Source organism: Moschus berezovskii, chromosome 24 (genome assembly GCF_049115385.1).
Source record: "Moschus berezovskii isolate FMDL1 chromosome 24, NW_MosBer_1.0, whole genome shotgun sequence".
NCBI lineage: Eukaryota > Metazoa > Chordata > Mammalia > Artiodactyla > Moschidae > Moschus > Moschus berezovskii.
In genome coordinates this window covers 49,724,261-49,742,241 of record NC_142483.1, presented here as the reverse complement: position 1 = coordinate 49,742,241, position 17,981 = coordinate 49,724,261, and the positions used below count along the sequence as shown (strand labels likewise).

Genomic DNA, 17,981 nt, shown 5'->3' with positions numbered 1-17,981 from the left:
CATATGCAGATGACTACCCTTACGGCAGAAAGTGAAGAAGAACTAAAGAGCCTCTAGATGAAAGTGAAAGAGGAGAGTGAAAACGTTGCCTTAAAACTCAACATTCAGAAAACTAAGATTATGGCATCTGGTCCCATCACTTCATAGCAAATAGATGGTAAAACAATGGAAACAGTGACAGACTTTATTTTGGAAGGCTCCAAAATCACTGCAGATAGTGACTGCAGCCATGAAATTAAAAGACACTTGTTCCTTGGAAGCAAAGCTATGATCAACCTAGAAAACATTAAAAAGCAGAGACATTACTTTGCCGACAAAGGTCTGTCTAGTCAAAGCTATTGATTTTCCTGTAGTCATGTATGGATGTGAGAGTTGGACTATAAAGAAAGCTGAGTGCCGAAGAATTGATGCTTTTGAACTGTGGTGCTGGAGAAGACTCTTGAGAGTCCCTTGGACTGCAAGGAGATCCAACCAGTCCATCCTAAAGGAGATCAGTCCTGGGTGCTCATTGGAAGGACTGATGCTAAAGCTGAAACTCCAATACTTTGGCCACCTCATGCGAAGAACTCATTGGAAAAGACCCTGATGCTGGGAAAGATTGAAAGCAGGAGGAGAAGGGGACGACAGAGAATGAGATGGCTGGATGGCATCACCGACTCGATGGACATGAGTTTGAGTGAACTCCGGGAGTTGGTGATGGACAGGGAGGCCTGGCGCAAAGAGTCGGACACGACTGAGCGACTAAACTGAACTGAACTGAGGGTGTTTATTTGAACAACTTGTTATTCAGTAGTTTTTAACTTTAGAAGTTGTGTCTTCACTCCAAGGGTGTCTGCTATTTGCCTCTGATTGTAAGTCGGTCTCCATAATTGTAACTTCCATCTCCTACTCTCAGAATGACTTAACTTCTCAAGGATTTGATAATATTTGCTTCAAGTCCTTGGCTTGATCTTAATCTGTGAGAGCCTTGCCAGTTTAGTTTGGAGAAACTTTCCTTCCGAGTAGACTTGCATCTACTTTTGCTGATAGCCAAGTGGTACCCCAACCCAAGATCTCTTCATCCCTGCTGAGGGTTTCTGCTCAAAACAGAGTTTTAAGTTTAGGTCCCCCCATTCCCTTGCTGCTGTTCCAAGGTAATATCCTTACAGTCAGGTTTGCTACCTCACTCCTCCCCTTTGCCTGCCTTTCCAGCTCGGCATGCTGCTGCTGTCCAATACCCTACCATTTGGCACCCCATGGCACCATTCCTGGTTCCCCACCTCTGCAGCCAGGGCTTCTCACCACCCACCTTGGCCTCAGTTCATGGCCACTTCTAAGCCAATTTTTTTTTTTTTAAGCAATGATCCCCAGAGACCTCTCCTATCTTTTGCAAGACTGGTGGTGCCTCGGCTTGTGTGTGTGTGTGTGTGTGTGTCTATGTGTATAAACAAAGTTTCTACTGTGGGGAAGTTTCAGGGGAGCTCCTCAGGACTTAGCCATTCATGATAACAGAATTCATGATAACGGAGCATTTTCTAACACATTAAAAAATCTTAAGTGCTCTACATGTCAGCAATGGGTGGGACAATGGGGGACAAATGAAGAAATTTCCAAAACAGAGAAGGGAACTACAGAGGCCATCGAGGTTGGGATCCAAACTGTTTTCAACCCAGAGAGGCCACTTTCTGGTCAGTGGCTCCCACACTGGCCTCTGGTGTTCTGAAAAGTGGTGTCAGTGAAGACTGAGCTGCATCCTTTCTTTGCAGAGATGGCAAAGGAAAACAGCCTCAAGATAGAGTTCAAATCCCATCCTCATCCCAGGAACCTCCACCAACATGACGGAGCAGAAAGCCCCCATTCCTGTTCTCTGGATATGCTATTACAGAGATTGAGGGCCATAGATGCCCAGGAGGATAAATTAGCCAACATCATGGATGTGGTGGGGGAGTTTGGCACATTCCAGCGGAGGCTGGTGGCCCTCAACTTCATACCCAACTTCCTGTCCTCCTTCTTCATGTTTGCTGATACCTTTGTGTTCACACCCCAAAAGCCCTATTGCAACACCAGCTGGATAGTGGCAGCAGACAGCAACCTGACAGAGGCTGAGCAGATGAATCTGACCCTGCCCCGTGCACCCAATGGCAGTTTCCTGACCTGCCTCATGTACGTGCCTGTGGAATGGGATCTGAATTCTATCATCCAATTTGGCCTCAATCACACAGACTCATGTCAAAATGGGTGGATCTATCCTGAGATCAAGACGCGGTCACTGATAAATGAGGTATGCCTTGTCCTGAATTGTCTGAAGCTACCCCAGGTCCCCAGAGATGTGCCTTCACCCTCACTGAACAGTGGGGGGGAAACTGAGACCCACGAAGGTGAAGCATTTGGCCCAAGGTCACCCCGCAGAGGCACGGCCAGGGCAGAAACAGGATTCCTTCTGCCCAGTCCTAGGCTTACCAATCTTAGCCAGGAAGCTAGAGTAGGCTGGGGAGTAGGGGCCATCTGTCCAGGAAACTGCTTCTGGAGCTGTGGCTTTGCCTTCTGAAATCACAAAAGAGAATTGGGGAAAGAACAGCTTTGATCTGGTACCTCTTAACAGTTTCTCAGCCTAAGCTGTTACCTGGCCCTTTCACAGCATAGGCCTGCCCAATCTGACTCTCTGGCCTGGAGCCTAGCATCTGTATTTGGGAAAGGGTCTTTGGTGATTCTGGCCTTTGCTCAGTTACCTGTCCATCTATCCCCTTTATTGGCCTGTGTCTTCAGTCTCTCTCTCTCCAGGCCTAATTCCTAGAGTCTGCGAGATGTAGGTAGGATGCAGAGGTAACACAGCTGAGGCTTGCTGCACACAAGTTACCTGCCATTGACCCTGGCCCCTTTGGCCTAAAAGCCCACCCTGGGTGGAGGCTCAGTCTCTGGACCTAGAAAGCCCCGGTTGGAGGCCTGTGGCCAATCCCTGCATATAACCCCCAGTTTGACTTGGTGTGTGGCAAGGAACCAAACAAGGAAATCGTGCATACCATGTTCTTGGCTGGGCTCTTGACGGGGGCTTTCCTCTTCGGGTTCATAACTGACAAGTAAGTCTTTTGGAGTTTCCTCTGGGCCCTGGGACATCCCTCCCTCCTCTCGTGGTCATTCAGAGCCAATGAGTCTCAATTTAAGGGAGGCAAGGGTAGGGGCACTCCAGAGGCGGGTGGACGGCTCAGGATCTGATCCTGAGTGCGGAGTGGGGCCACCCGCAGACATCCATGGTCTCGGTGCAAGCGCCCTTCCATTCCTGCAGGTTGGGCCGCTACCCCACCATCCTGCTGTCGCTGCTGGAGCTGATCATCTTTGGCTTCGGGACAGCCTTTGTCAGCAGCTTTAACCAGTATATATTCTTCCGCTTTTGCGTGTCCCAGGCGGTGGTGGGCTACACCATCAGCAGCTCGGCTTTAAGTGAGGCGGGGCGCTGGGGGCGGGGCGCTGGGAAGTGGGTGGAGCCGGGGCACACCTGCTGGGAGCCCACTGGACAGTTAGGCTTGTGGCCCAACCTGGCAGCCAGTGGAGGCTGAGGGATGCCAGAAAATCTGTGCCCACATTGCACCATCATCCCCCTGGTACCCCGCACATCCCCCCCTTCACACTCCTTGCTTCACCTACATGGCTTATGCCTATTCAACTCTTAAGAAAGCCCAGCTAGCTAGTAAGCACGTACTGACTCCTTTCATCTTGGCAACTGTCTATTCAGCAGGGAATATTCTGTTATTCCTTTAGCTGAGGAAGATATCTGAACCTTGGGAAGTTGACCAACTTGCTCAGAGTCACAGGGTAGTTACATGAAAGAGCTGGGATTTCTGCCCCCCCAGCCCCGCCCCCACCCAACCTGTGATGCAAAACTCCCACGCACCCAAACATTTATTGCTGCCATGGCCTTGTATGAAACCTGCTGGGGAACTCTGCTCCCACTTCTCACTGGGAAATTTCGAGTCCCAGCCAGAGGGAGTTGGGTCCTCCCCAGAGGCTGAGCTCTAAGTGGCCAAAGCACTGATGCACTAAGAGCCAAGACAAGGACAGTGACGCCTTGCGTGTGTCAGACCACGTGTGAAGTCCTGTGCCCGGGACCAGGGCTTCTCAGTGATAGGTGTGTGGTCAGGCAGGAGTTGTTCGGAGGGAACTGCCAGGTTGAGGACAAAGTGGAGGCTACCTCTGTGGTTGGGAGCTCAGGCGTGGAGCCTGCAATGTGCCCTGGGGACACTGAGGCACTCTCTGTAAAGTGCTGCCTCCCAAGCAGGCAGGAGAACGGCAGAACCTGAGCAGAGCTGGGGCATCTCAGAAGGCTGGGTGCACGGGCAGCCTTGTGAACCCTGAATTGATGATGATTTTGTCCTCTGCATAGTCACTGAGTGGCTAATGGGCATGCACCGGGCCCACGCCTTCATCCTGGGACACTGCTTTTTCGGCATGGGAGTCATTTTCCTGACAGGACTTGCCTACAGCCTTCCCCACTGGCGGCTGCTGTTTCTGGTGGGCGGAACACCTATATTCCCCCTCATCTGCTATATCTGGTAAGCAAATACTGGACATGCACAATGATGGGTCTGATGGGCTGGAGACTAGGAGGGTGGGGAGTCCGTGAAGGGTTGGAGTGCATGAGATTTTCCCTGGGAGAAAGTGTATGAGAGAGAGAGACAAGGGCAGAGCCTCTGGAACCCCAGCATTAATGCCATCAGAGGAGATCCTCAAGGAGATGTCAGAGAGGTGGTCAGAAAACCAGAAGAAAAGAATGTTGAAAGGCAAGAGTTTAAGGATTAGGGAATGGTCAGAGTTGAAGGCAAGACAGGTGAGAAGCATCTGTTGGTCTTGGTGACCTTGAGGTGGCTTCTGTGGAGCCAGAGGAGGTTAAGGAGTGAGGAGGCACTGAAAAAATAGAGTCATCCAGGTGGCAAAAGGAGAGGAACAGAAGAGAAGGCAGAGAGGGAGTAAACTGAAATCACCGTGTTAAGGGTTTGGCAGTTCTGTTTGAAGCAATGATGATCTTGCCACAGAATGTAAGGACAGACTCCCTTTCTCCAAGACTGTGCCTTTCATCAGGCTTGAGTGGATGACTTGAACACTGTGCCTTTCATCAGGCTTGAGTGGATGACTTGAAGACTGTGCCTTTCATGAGTAGATGAGCAACATGGGGAGGGGAAGAGATTCAAGACTCTCACTTCCACGAACAGGAAATTTCTAGCCTTTCTAGTTGGCAGAGGAAGATGGCCACTGGGCCGGGTTTTTGTTTGTTTGTTTAATAAGTGCTGTCCTGAAGTTGGTAACACCTCTCTTTAGAAGGTGAGGTTATCAGACATTCTTACCAGCTTTAGGAATTCAGCTGAAATTTCAGGTAAAAAAGTTCCACGTTGTATTCGATTCTTCCTTTTTCTCTGATTTCATTTTTTCATTTCATTTCCCTTTTTCCTCGGCCTTGATGCTGAAAACAGCCTCTGTAAACCAATGTCAAATCAAATCTTAGAGACACAGTTTTGAGTGAAAAAGAAAAGAATAAGCCTTATTGCTTTGACAAAAGCGGGGACAAGCAGGCTCCTGCCCCAGAAACTGTGTCCCAACCTGAGAGGATTCAATGAGGAGTTTTACAGTAATGGTTCAAGGCTGGAGTTGCTGATAAGATTAGGCTATGTGCAGGACCTATACTCCTCTAATCTGGTTTCAGGTAATATTAAATATATATACATATATATATATGTTTGTTTGTTTTATGTATTTGGCTGTGCCAAATCTGTTGCAGCACATGGGATATTTTTAGTTGTGGCATGTGGGATCCCTGACCAGGAGTCAAACCCAGCCCCCTGAATTGGGAGTACAGAGTCGTAGCCATAGGACCACCAAGGAAGTCCTCAGTAATCGTTTGATGAGCTTCTCTGGTTCCTTTAATTGGGCCTTAGGTAGTCTTCTTTGGAATGAAGAATGCTGACAGCTTCCATTTATTGGGGGTTCTATAAAGAACTCAAAAGATAACTGTTACGTCCCTTGAGGCTGAGCCAGGACCCTGCCTCAAATCTGCACTGCTGTTTCTTGGCTGCTCCTTGCTCGTCTCTGCATCCCCTCCCTTCCCTGATTAGTCCATTGGAATTCAGGGACACTCATGGAGGTTGGGGTCTGTTCCCTACAAACAAGAAACGGGGGGCACAGAAAGGTCTCCATACCCAGGATCCTCACAGGGTCCTCCTCAGTTTCAGCCTCTCCTATGGTTTCAGTGCCAACTACTCCTCATCTCACACGCTAGTAAAGTCATGCTCAAAATTCTCCAAGCCAGGCTTCAGCAGTATGTAAACCGTGAACTCCCAGATGTTCAAGCAGGTTTTAGAAAAGGCAGAGGCACCAGAGATCAAATTGCCAACATCCGCTGGATCATGGAGAAAGCAAGAGGGTTTCAGAAAAACATCTATTTCTGCTTCATTGACTATGCCAAGGCCTTTGACTGTGTGGATCACAATAAACTGTGGAACATACTGAAGGAGATGGGAATCCCAGACCACCTGACCTGCCTCTTGAGAAACCTGTATGCAGGTCAGGAAGCAACAGTCAGAACTGGACATGGAACAACCGACTGGTTCCAAATAGGAAAAGGTGTACGTCAAGGTTGTATATTGTCACCTTGCTTATTTAACTTATATGCAGAGTACATCATGAGGAATGCTGGGCTGGAAGAAGCAGAAGCTGGAATCAAGATTGCTGGGAGAAATATCAATAACCTCAGATATGCAGATGACACCACCCTTATGGCAGAAAGTGAAGAGGAACTCAAAGGCCTCTTGATGAAAGTGAAAGAGGAGAGTGAAAAGGTTGGCTTGAAGCTCAACATTCAGAAAACAAAGATCATGGCATCTGGTCCCATTACTTCATGGGAAATAGATGGGAAAACAGTGGAAACAGTGTCAGACTTTATTTTTTTGGGCTCCAAAATCACTGCAGATGCTGATTGCAGCCATGAAATTAAAAGACGCTTGCTCCTTGGAAGGAAAGTTATGACCAACCTTGATAGTGTATTAAAAAGCAGAGACATTACTTTGCCAACCAAGGTCCGTCTAGTCAAGGCAATGGTTTTTCCCGTGGTCATGTATGGATGTGAGAGTTGGACTATGAAGAAAGCTGATCGCCGAAGAATCGATGCTTTTGAACTGTGGTGTTGGAGAAGACTCTTGAGAGTCCCTTATACTGCAAGGAGATCCATCCAGTCCATTCTAAAGGAGATCAATCCTGGATGTTCATTGGAGGGACTGATGCTAAAGCTGAAACTGCAATACTTTGGCCACCTCATGCGACGAGTTGACTCACTGGAAAAGACTCTGATGCTGGGAAAGTTTGGGGGCAGGAGGAGAAGGGGACGACGGAGAATGAGATGGCTGGATGGCATCACCGACTCTGTGGACATGAGTTTGAGTGTACTCCGGGAGTTGGTGATGGACAGGGAGGCCTGGCGTGCTGTGATTCATGGGGTCGCGGAGAGTCGGACACGACTGAGCAACTGAACTGAACTGAACTCCATATCTGAGGACTGGGGTCTCCAGGGTCCTCTGAAGCCAGGAGCAAGGTTCTCTGACCTCTCGCTACTCCAGCTGTGCGGCACGGGCATTGCCTACCCAGTCGGCCCACTTTGTCCACTTCTGGGCTTCATGTACTTGCTAAATGTTTCTTCCCATCTCTCCTGCTTGAGGGTTGGTATCTTTTTTCACTCCTTTTTAAAAAACATTATTTAGTATTAATTTATCTGATTGTGCCAGCCCTTAGTTGCAGCCTGCAGGATCTTCCATTTTCCTTGTGGCATGCAAACTCTTAGTTGCAGCATGTGGGATCAGGCTCGATACCTGGGTCAGGAAGATCCCTACCTGGGTCAGGAAGATCCCCTGGAGAAGGAAATGGCAACCACTCTGGTATTCTTGCCTGGAGAATCCCATGTACAGAGGAGCCTGGTGGGCTACAGTACATGGGCTCATAAAGATTTGGACACGACTGAGCAACTAGTTCCCTTACGAGGGTTCAAACCCGAGCATTGGGAGCATGGAACTTTAGCCACTGGACCACCAAGGCAGTCCCTCACTCCTCTTTTTCAGTAGGCATGTGGTCAACCTCCCATCTTTTTGGAGACATCCCAGTGTAATGAGGACAGTTTTGTAGCCTTAGAATGGAGGAGGATAACAGGGTGACTGGTTGCTGGCCCCTTGGGGGGCTGGAGGGGGAACAGGAGCAGGAGCAGGTAGAGGGGATGAAGTTGTCTCTAGAGTCCTGGGTATGTGTGTACAGTGACCAGCCACAGAGTCCAGGCTGGGGCAGGAAGAGGGACAGTTACAAGAAATCAGCAGGGGCTGATGGCAAAGTTTTGTTAAGAGTGCCTTTCCAGGGGACTGAGGTTCATACTAGCTCCCCCTCTGTGAGTTTGGGCAAGCCACTAGGCCCTGAGGCTGAGAATAAAATGGGAATAGTCATACTCGATCTGGGTTTAGGCAGAGGATTAATAGACTGATAAAATAAGGACACTTAAGAAGTGCTTTAAATGTTAATCTGTGTAGGTCCTTCAACTTGGAAGGATTAGGAAGAACCAAGGACCTACGGTTATTTTGAGGTCAAAGGCAATGGAGATGTGACAAGGAGGAAGTGGGCCAGAGTAGAGACCTCCATTCACCCAGGCAGGGGCTGGACCCTGTGGTCAAAACGGGGGTCCTGCCTCCCATACTCTCCAGGCTATTAGAAGATAGGAAACAGGAGAATCCCCAACTACGAGAACGAGGCTGTGGACAGAGGATGTGGACACAGAGGGAAGTGGCCTCAATATGTCTGGGCATTTGGGGACAACCCCTAAGATAGAAAATAGCTGTTAGAGGTGGCTGAAGGGGACAGAAGCTGTGGTGCAGAAGCAGCCAGTGGCCGGGGTGTCACTGAGCAGTGGTGGATACTGTGAATGGCTTGGGCAGGGGTGGGGAGTCCGAGGATGATGGTCACCTTCAAAGCCTCCAACGTCTGAGTCACCTCATGCTGGAACAGAATGGCCACAGCTGAGGCTGGGATGGGGCCAACTTGGGTCTGCGGGGCATCTTGGAGTGATGGGTAAGAGAGGAATGGGCCATGCAGGATTCTCCCAGAGTCCCCACGGTGGCTGATAATGAAAGGGAAGCTGGAGGAGGCCAAGCAAATGCTGTGCTATGCAGCTGGTGTGAACAAAAAGACCATTCCTTTAAGTCTGCTGGATAAGGTAAGAGGCCTCTGGCCTGGAGTTGGGGCCCGGGCAGGGGGGCTACGTAGGGGCCTCTTCCCTCCTCATCCTTTCAGGTGGGACCTCGGCCTGGAGGGTGTCCCCAGCCCACTGCTCAAGGAGAATAGTGACAGCAAAATGGAACCCTGCCAGGGAAAAGGCAGAGGCCAGGCTGGTCCTGGGAGGCAGAGGGCAGGGGACCTCGTGAGTCCTGCTGGCGGGGAGCAAGCTAGGGCCTTGGCCCTGCCTGTGGCTGGTCCTGCTTGCCCTGCAGTTGCAACTACCCGGAAAGAAGGTGGCTTCTGTCTCTATACTGGACTTCTATAGCAACAAGTACCTCCGCAAGTTGACCTTGGTGATGTGCAGTGTATGGTGAGCACCCAGGGCTGGTGGCAGGGACTGCACATGGGCTTGCAGTTCAGGGATCCAGGGAGAGAATAGATGTTGGGAGGCCGGTGGGGGAGCAAGGCCTGAGAACCTTGCTGAGATGTGCAGCCCGCAGAACCCAGATCTCTGGGTTTGTTCCTGTCCTCCATGGCCACCCTGCCACGCTCTCCTCTGCCTGTCTTTATTCCTGGCCCTGGCTGTCTGTGTGTCTTTCTCGGAGTATCTCTCTCTTCCGGTAATGAATCCCAGGTTTGCTGTCGGTTGCAACTATTACATGCTGGGCCTCAAGATAAAGGAATTGGGTGTGAACATCCACCTCTCACAAGTGATTCCTGGCATGATGGAGGTGCCCGCCCGGCTCTGCTGCATCTTTCTCATCGAGCAGTTGAAGAGGAGACAGACACTGATTGTGACTTTGTTTCAAGGCGCCATCATGTGCTTCCTTAGCCTTATGCTCCCATCAGGTACAGCCTCCGCAACCCCTCTTTCTGCCTCCCTGATGGCACCGCCAACTTTCTAGCTTCCTTGAATCCCTACGTCGTGCCTCTTGCCCCTCTCCAGCCAACACAACACCCTGGGAGTCAGCCTCTTGCAACCACAGCCCGCCAGCCCTATAGTGGCCCTAGCACTTCCTGAGAAGGGACCATTCTCTAGAGCACTGCCCTCATGGGTGAAGAGGGGCCTCCCAGGACAGGGCACTGGAAAGTCCCAGGGCCCTGGGAGGGGAAGAGGTGCTATTCAGAGCAATCATCCTTGGGCAGGAGAGCAGGCAGCCTTCTTCCCCTCGAGTCCTACCCACATCAGTAATCAAATGGGAACAGAGGCAGTAGACGTAGTCTTCAACTGCCAGCCCTGTGTCATCTGTAGCCTCACCAGGAAAAACTCAACTGCACACTGAAGATTGAGCATAACACTGGGCCCAACTCGCAGGAACAATTCTTGCATGGAGGCCACTCATTCCTGGGGAGCCCCACGCCCCGTGCCCTGTCAATTCAGAACCAGGGAAGGAAACGGGAGGGTGGACTCCCAATATTTTCAAAATTGCAAAGAGTCCTAGAACAGTGCCTATGCCCCAGGTCACAAGGCTGGAAGAATATGCCAGGGCTGAGGATGCAGACATTAAGATGTCAGCGTTCATTCACCCGATCAGAATGGCTACCACAGGAGCCCCCTCAGCCTCTGGGGCCAGGGTTGCGGAGGCTGTGTCCAGGATCTGCCTCATGGTGCTCCCTTACTCTCCCTAGGGGCTGCAATTTTGTGTGTCTGGACCTGGACCCTTTCTCTCCCTCTCCTGCTGGTGGGAGTGTTGACTGGCTAAAACAAAGCGAAAGAAACAAAGCCATTATTCAGTTTCTATTGTCCAGTGGTTTTTTAAAAATGTGGGTCTATAATGAGTTAAGCAGAACTGTCTGAAACTAGACAAACTAGGAGGAAAATCCCCAGTAAATAAAACTAGGTCTCCAATTTCATCCCAGGGCCAAGTGAAGGCAGACCCGGAGTTGGGCACGGGGAGGAGGCCTAGGGCAGGGTCCCGCAGAGGCTAGCAGGGCAGGAGCTGGAACTCCTGGCTCCAGGTCAGTGAGCCGGGGGTTCAACTCCCCTAGACCTGAGGAATGGGGTTTCCCAAGATAATTTCTGACTCTTCTAATATATAATCTGGCTCCTCAGAGTTGGGCATCCTGGAATGTCTAGCCATTCAGGCCCCAGGGACTAAATTCCCCCTTGCCCCCTCTCTACCTGGCAGACAATGAGGAAGTGGGGAGAGGCCTGAGCAGGCAGCCAGGCACACAAGGTGCCGGCCTGGGGCTGAATGGATGCTCCAGAAGGAGCAGGCGGTGGGGCAGGGGAAGGTGGATCTGGGTGAACATGTGGAAGATCACAGAGAGCCTGGAGGCAGGGATGCAGGAGCTGAGTCCACACAGCAGATGATGGCCTGAGAGCCCACAGGGGTCCTACTCCACTGACCAGCTCTCCCTGCTGATGTACTTATTCCCTCTAGCAGACCGACCCTCCTCTGAGCCTGCTGGCCAGCTGACCAGGTGGTAGGGGTGGACTGTCCAGATGCCTTCTGAGGGGGATTGAGGGAGGGCCAGTGGGCAGGCCTCCCTCGCCTGTCCCGAGGGAAGAGTGGCCACAGACTCAGGTGGCTTCTTTGTCTGGCCACAGGGTTGAAATCGCTCGTGGTCTTGATAACCCTGCTTGGAGAGTTCAGCCTGGCCGCCTCCATCACCATGTTCTACATCTACACTTCTGAGCTCCTCCCCACTGTCATCAGGTAGGGCGCCTGGTGGGTGATGGTGGGGGCGGGGTATGGCCAGGGGTGGGCAACAATAGAATGACTAACAGCAGCTGAGATTGGGCATTCATTCACCGGGCAATTTACATGGGTTACTCCGTTTAACTCTCACCCAAAATATCCCGCTGACACCATCATCAAGCCTAATTCAGACCTGAAATCGGAGCGGTGAGGGCACTGGCTCAAGGTCAGACACAGCAGGTGGCAGAAGTGGGGTTTGGATGTGGCTGTCTGACTCCAGCCCCTGATTGGCACCGACTCCTAGACTGTGTCTGGGCCACTCTGGGTTCAGGCCCTTCTCCAGATGATCCCTTGATGATGGCCGTGGTGTCCCCCTCCCCACCCACACTATGCTGTGTGAGCCCTATAATTCTCCCACTCCTGGCTCCATAAAAAATTATCACCTACCTTGCACTGACAAGGAACTAAATTCTCCAAGGTTGCCCAGTGAGTTGGCCAGGGTAGAAATGAGGTTGTGGGATTTGGGGAAGCTGCTTTTCCCACCCAGTCCAGTCGCTGGGCCCCAAAAGCCTCCAAATGAACTCTCACCTCCCCTTCCAGGGCAACAGGCCTAGGTCTCATGTCTCTGGCCTGGGCGGCTGGAGGCATATCTTCGTTGATGCTCGTCAGCCAGAACGTTGCCTTCCTGCTCATCATTCTCTGTTGCCTCTCAGCCTTCGTGGCTCTATTCTACTGCTCGAGCATGCCAGAAACGCAAGATCAGCCCCTGCCTGATAGCCTGGAGCACATTACCCCACATACAAGGTGGGTGTGCGTGGCTTCTGGGCTCTGGCCAGAACAGGGCCTGGTTTTCAAGCTGTTGGCCATGAGAGCATGTCAGACTCTATCCACCCCCGCCCCACTGCCGGAAGACCTATGATACAAAGGCTACTCTGTGCTCACAGCAGACTCCCTCGCTCTCCTGGATGCTGCCACCTTCCTTGGTCCAGCCCAGCCTCTGCCAGCTCCCATCCTGTCTGGCTCTCCTGACCCAGCGTGGGCCAGGCCTTCTTCTTTCCTCATCCCCTGATGTCTGTCTACACTGGGGTGGATGTCTGTGGCGATGCTCTAGGCTTCCTCCCCTCCCAGGGCACAGGGGACTGGCTTGGAATCAGCTTTCTGAGTACTTCTCCATTCCTTTCTGAACTCCCAGTTCCTTTAAAAGGACCCAGTCTTTTATTATGATTTTTTTTTTTGACCATACCACCACGCAGCATGGATGATCTTAGTTCGTTGACCAGGCATTGAACCCATGCACCCTGCAGTGGAAGCGTGGTTTCTTAACCAGTGGACAGCCAGGGAAGTCACCAAAGGGACCCATCTTGATTTATGACTCTGGTCTCTTGGCCCCAGTAGCCCAGGACCCCACTTGGGAAATGGGCTCCACCCAACTGCTTCATGGACTCTCTGGTCTCTGGTCTCTTAAGTGCCCTTGGAAAAGGCTTGTCAGGATTGGTAGAAACACTTCTTCTAGGATTTAGGCCAGCAGAGCCCACAACTCTCTCCCTGGACCTGAGCAACGGGGAGGGGCAGAGGCTGCTTGATGTCTTCCAGTGCCCTCTGCTCATAGCATAGGGGCCTCTGCCATTGGCTTCCTCAGTCCTTCTCCCACCGTCATCCTACTTCCCTTGCCTCCTTTTTCAAACTCTCACTGACAGCCCCTGAGCTAGGCATGGTACCAGAGCTGGGCTGTCAGAGGTAAGAGGTTCCCAGGCTTGAGCAAGGGAGACAGATATGCAAACAGTTTTCACCAATGGACTCTGACACAGGAATATACAGGACCTATAGGAACCCCAGGAGGGAGGAGCTTTAGTTTAGGGATTTGGGACAGGCTTCCCAGAAGAAGGGATATTTGAGTAGGGCTTTGAAGGATGAATAGGTGTTTGGTCTGTTGTAGAGAGGGGGAGTGGCATGCAGCAGGGGGACAGCACGGTGACTAAAAGCACAGGCTCCGGAGCCAAACCAGAGAGCCTGGATCTCTATCCCTGCTAACACTTGCTAGCATGTGCGCAGGGAGGTTACCTATGACCTCTCAGATTCAGTATTTGCAACATGGGATGATAACGTAATAATAACAAAAGCTAATGTGTATGGAGCATTTCCCATGTGTCAGGGCCTGTTCTAGTTGCATGCCTTTCCACCTTTGTCCTAAAAATCACCACATGCAGTAGTGACAGGTAGGTCCCGTCAGTATCCCTCATTCTACAGATGAGAAAACTGAGGCATGGAGAGGTAAAGACATAGAACCTAGCCTTCCTTTCTCATAGGAATTTGGAAGGTTAAGCCCAAAGGAAGTGGTTGGTGGGAAGTCCCTGCCATTCCAGTAGTTGGGAGTCTGTGATCTCACTGCCAAGGACCGGGGCTTCCATCCCTGGTCGGGGAACTAAAATCCCACAAGCCGTGCGGTGAGGCCAAAAAACAAAATTAAATAAGTAAATAATAGAGTGGTTGGCACAGTGGCACAAGACAAGTGCTCAGTAAATGCCAGTGATGAAGATGGTAAACAGCCTCCCAAAGATGCAGAAGAGTGAAGGGTCTGACTAGGGTTGGGAGACGTAACAGGCCTGATTCTGGAGGCGAGGACCCCCTCCTAGGCTCATGGAGAAGCTTGGCTGGGGACCCACCAAGGCATGGGAAAGGCCCACCTCTCAGGAATGCAGAGCCAGGCCTGGCCTGTTTTCTCAGCTCCTAAAAGGATGCAGCTCAGACTTTTTTTTCCAATGATTTCTTCAGGAGCATAAGCGAGGAACTCTCGAGTGAGGACATGTTGAGTGACGACATGACGGAGGAAGTGGCTAAGAACACCATTCTCAACGCCAGGTTGACAAGCATAGACCAAGATGGGCTCTCCAGCACGTCTTTGCAACCTAAAGAAGAAACACTAGACAAAGAGGAGGACTGAGGATCAGGCCCCCGGATGATCTCAGATGGGAGCTGAGGGGCTGGATATGGGGCTGTGAATTCTAGGCCTATTCCAACTTGGGGGGCAGGGTCAGTCCTGCTCCGAGGTCAGCCCTGGAGATTTAGACATGGCCCCACCTCTCAGGGAGCTAGCATATGATTCGTTCCCAATAAAGGTACCATGTTTTACTTGAGATGACTAGGTCAAAATTCACTGTGTCCAGAGGACCCAGGGGCCCAAGCCTGGAGGAGAGTGGTCCTTGATGTCTCTGCTGACCTCTGGGGACAGTGAGGAGTCATCTGATTGGGGTGTGGGGGTGGGTTGTGTCCACTAGTGTGGGTGGGCTTCCTGCTTCAGGTGCAGGCTGGGGACAGATTCCACAGGCCTGCCCCTGTGTGCACCTGTCACGGGAGGGGTGGGATGTGAAGGAATGACGAGAAAGTCTCCCTTGCACACAAGGCTTTCTCACACCATCTTTCCTTTGCTTTTCCCAAATAAGCACCTCTTGGGGATTACCTGTCTCACTGTCATCCTGTGGAGAGGGGAGGGCTGTGTCTTCCCTGATGATTCCATCCCGACTGACCTCTGACCTCCACCACCCTTAGGATAATCCTCAAACCCCAGCTCACAGTCCTGGCTGCCCTGGATGTGAGTCTGCCTTCCCAGTCAGTGTAGGGGCTCCTCCAGGCAGGGCCCAGGATTCCTTATCTACTGGTCAGACCTAGAAACATTTGGGTCAGGCCCTGGGCTCCACTCTCTTTCTCCTCCCTGGGAGAGGAGTTTATTTGGAACATCATTATCACTTTTCAGGGAGGTGCTAACTCCCCAGAGATTCTGTGAGAAGGAAGGAGAGTGTCTTCATGGATCCTCAGGGTCTCCTGGGCAGGGGCTGGAGAGCAGGGCACCCAGACTTCAGGACAGTAAGAAGCTGGTGTCCAGAACTCCCATCTTAAAATACCATTTTCTTTCTTTTTTTTTTAGTTGAAGTGTAGTTGATTTATGTACAATGTGGTGCTAACTTCTGCTGTAGAGCAAAGTAACTCAGTTATACACGTATACACATTCTTTTTTTTTTTTTTAATGTTTTTCTCCATTATGGTTTATCCCAGGATGTTGGATGTAGCTTCCTGAGCTATACACTAGGACCTAGTTGTGTATCCATTCTAAATGTATAAAGATCATTTTCTGATTTCTCTGTTCTTTACCCAGTTTTCCAGGATTGCCTCCAAAGGGGTTTGAAAGGCCCAGGAAAAAAATCTCGTGAAGTTTCTGCTTACAGGACGACAGGATATTTAAAGGCCTCCCTTGCTCCTACTGGGAGAGGCCTGTCTGTGAGCTGTGATGGCCCACACATTAGCTCTGTTTAAACGCCTCATCTCACATTACTTTGCTGGAAGGATTCAGCCAGTGCTGCAGGGAACAGGAAGAAGACATGGGTCCGGACAGAGAAAACTGATGGTGCAGAGTCGAAAGAGCTGGTGGCCATAGATGTGACTGGCAGAAGATCTGGAACACCCCTGCCTCACTTAGATATTCCTTAGGTGGCCAGGATTTGTCAATCACTTGCAGATAGGACCTAGTTTGCTTATCTGTTGTTGTTTAGTTGTTAAGTAGTGTCTGACTCTTTTGCGACCCCATAGACTGTAGCCCACCAGGCTCCTCTGTGTGATAAGATTTCCCAGGCAAGAATACTCCAGTGCATTGTCATTTCCTTCTCCAGGGAATATTCCCGACCCAGGGATCGAATCCGTGTCTCCTACATTGCAGGCAGATTCTTTACTTCTGAACCATTAGGGAAGCCCATTTATATATCTCAGTTCAGTTCAGTTCAGTCGCTCAGTCGTGTCCGACTCTCCGCGACCCCATGAATCACAGCACGCCAGGCCTCCCTATCAAAATTGAAGAAAGTAGGGAAAACCACTAGACCATTCAGATATGACCTCAATCAAATCCCTTATGATTATACAGTGGAAGTGAGAAATAGATTTAAGGGACTAGATCTGATTGATAGAGTGCCTGATGAACTCTGGACGGAGGTTCGTGACATTGTACAGGAGACAGGGACCAAGACCATCCCCATGGAAAAGAAATGCAAAAGAGCGAAATGGCTGTCTGAGGAGGCCTTACAAATAGCTGTGAAAAGAAGAGAAGCGAAAAGCAAAGGAGAAAAGGAAAGATATAAGCATCTGAATGCAGAGTTCCAAAGAATAGCAAGGAGAGATAAGAAAGACTTCCTCAGTGATCAATGCAAAGAAATAGAGGAAAACAACAGAATAGGAAAAACAAGAGATCTCTTCAAGAAAATTAGAGATTCCAAGGGAACATTTCATGCAAAGATGGGGTTGATAAAGGACAGAAATGGTATGGACCTAACAGAAGCAGAAGATATTAAGAAGAGGTGGCAGGAATACACAGAAGAACTGTACAAAAAAGATCTTCGCGACCAAGATAGTCATGATGATGTGATCACTGACCTAGAGCCAGACATCTTGGAATGTGAAGTCAAGTGGGTCTTAGAAAGCATCACTACGAACAAAGCTAGTGGAGGTGATGGAATTCCAGTTGAGCTATTTCAAGTCTTGAAAGATGATGCTGTGAAAGTGCTGCACTCAATATGCCAGCAGATTTGGAAAACTCAGCAGTGGCCACAGGACTGGAAGAGAAAGAAAGGCAATGCCAAAGAATGCTCAAACTACCGCACAATTGCACTCATCTCACACGCTAGTAAAGTCATGCTCAAAATTCTCCAAGCCAGGTTTCAGCAGTATGTAAACCGTGAACTCCCAGATGTTCAAGCAGGTTTTAGAAAAGGCAGAGGCACCAGAGATCAAATTGCCAACAATCGCTGGATCATGGAGAAAGCATGAGAGTTTTAGAAAAACATCTATTTCTGCTTTATTGACTATGCCAAAGCCTTTGACTGTGCCGATCACAATAAACTGTGGAACATTCTGAAAGAGATGGGAATCCCAGACCACCTGACCTGCCTCTTGAGAAACCTGTATGCAGGTCAGGAAGCAACTGTTAGAACTGGACATGGAACAACAGACTGGTTCCAAATAGGAAAAGGTGTACGTCAAGGTTGTATATTGTCACCTTGCTTATTTAACTTATATGCAGAGTACATCATGAGGAACGCTGGGCTGGAAGAAGCAGAAGCTGGAATCAAGATTGCCGGGAGAAATATC

The 17,981-nt window shown here is 50.3% G+C and overlaps 1 protein-coding gene across 1 annotated transcript; it reads left to right on the top strand.

Moving 5' to 3' along the window:
- Positions 1-1,397: 1,397 nt before the first annotated feature.
- Positions 1,398-14,904, top strand: SLC22A14 (solute carrier family 22 member 14). The gene is made up of 10 exons (XM_088831698.1): positions 1,398-2,260; positions 2,953-3,056; positions 3,263-3,417; positions 4,358-4,526; positions 9,088-9,208; positions 9,483-9,580; positions 9,845-10,059; positions 11,762-11,870; positions 12,453-12,656; positions 14,625-14,904. Exons 1-10 carry the CDS (start codon positions 1,748-1,750, stop codon positions 14,791-14,793), a joined length of 1,857 nt encoding a protein of 618 aa, XP_088687824.1. The 5' UTR covers positions 1,398-1,747; the 3' UTR covers positions 14,794-14,904.
- The last annotated feature ends 3,077 nt before the right edge of the window (positions 14,905-17,981 follow it).

Excerpts from the sequence above, each read along its gene's own strand:
- SLC22A14 (XM_088831698.1), top strand. The coding sequence starts at position 1,748 with ATGGCAAAGGAAAACAGCCTCAAGATAGAGTTCAAATCCCATCCTCAT. Across the intron at positions 3,418-4,357 it reads CATCAGCAGCTCGGCTTTAA|TCACTGAGTGGCTAATGGGC; the intron begins GTGAGGCGGGGC and ends TCCTCTGCATAG. Across the intron at positions 10,060-11,761 it reads TAGCCTTATGCTCCCATCAG|GGTTGAAATCGCTCGTGGTC; the intron begins GTACAGCCTCCG and ends GTCTGGCCACAG.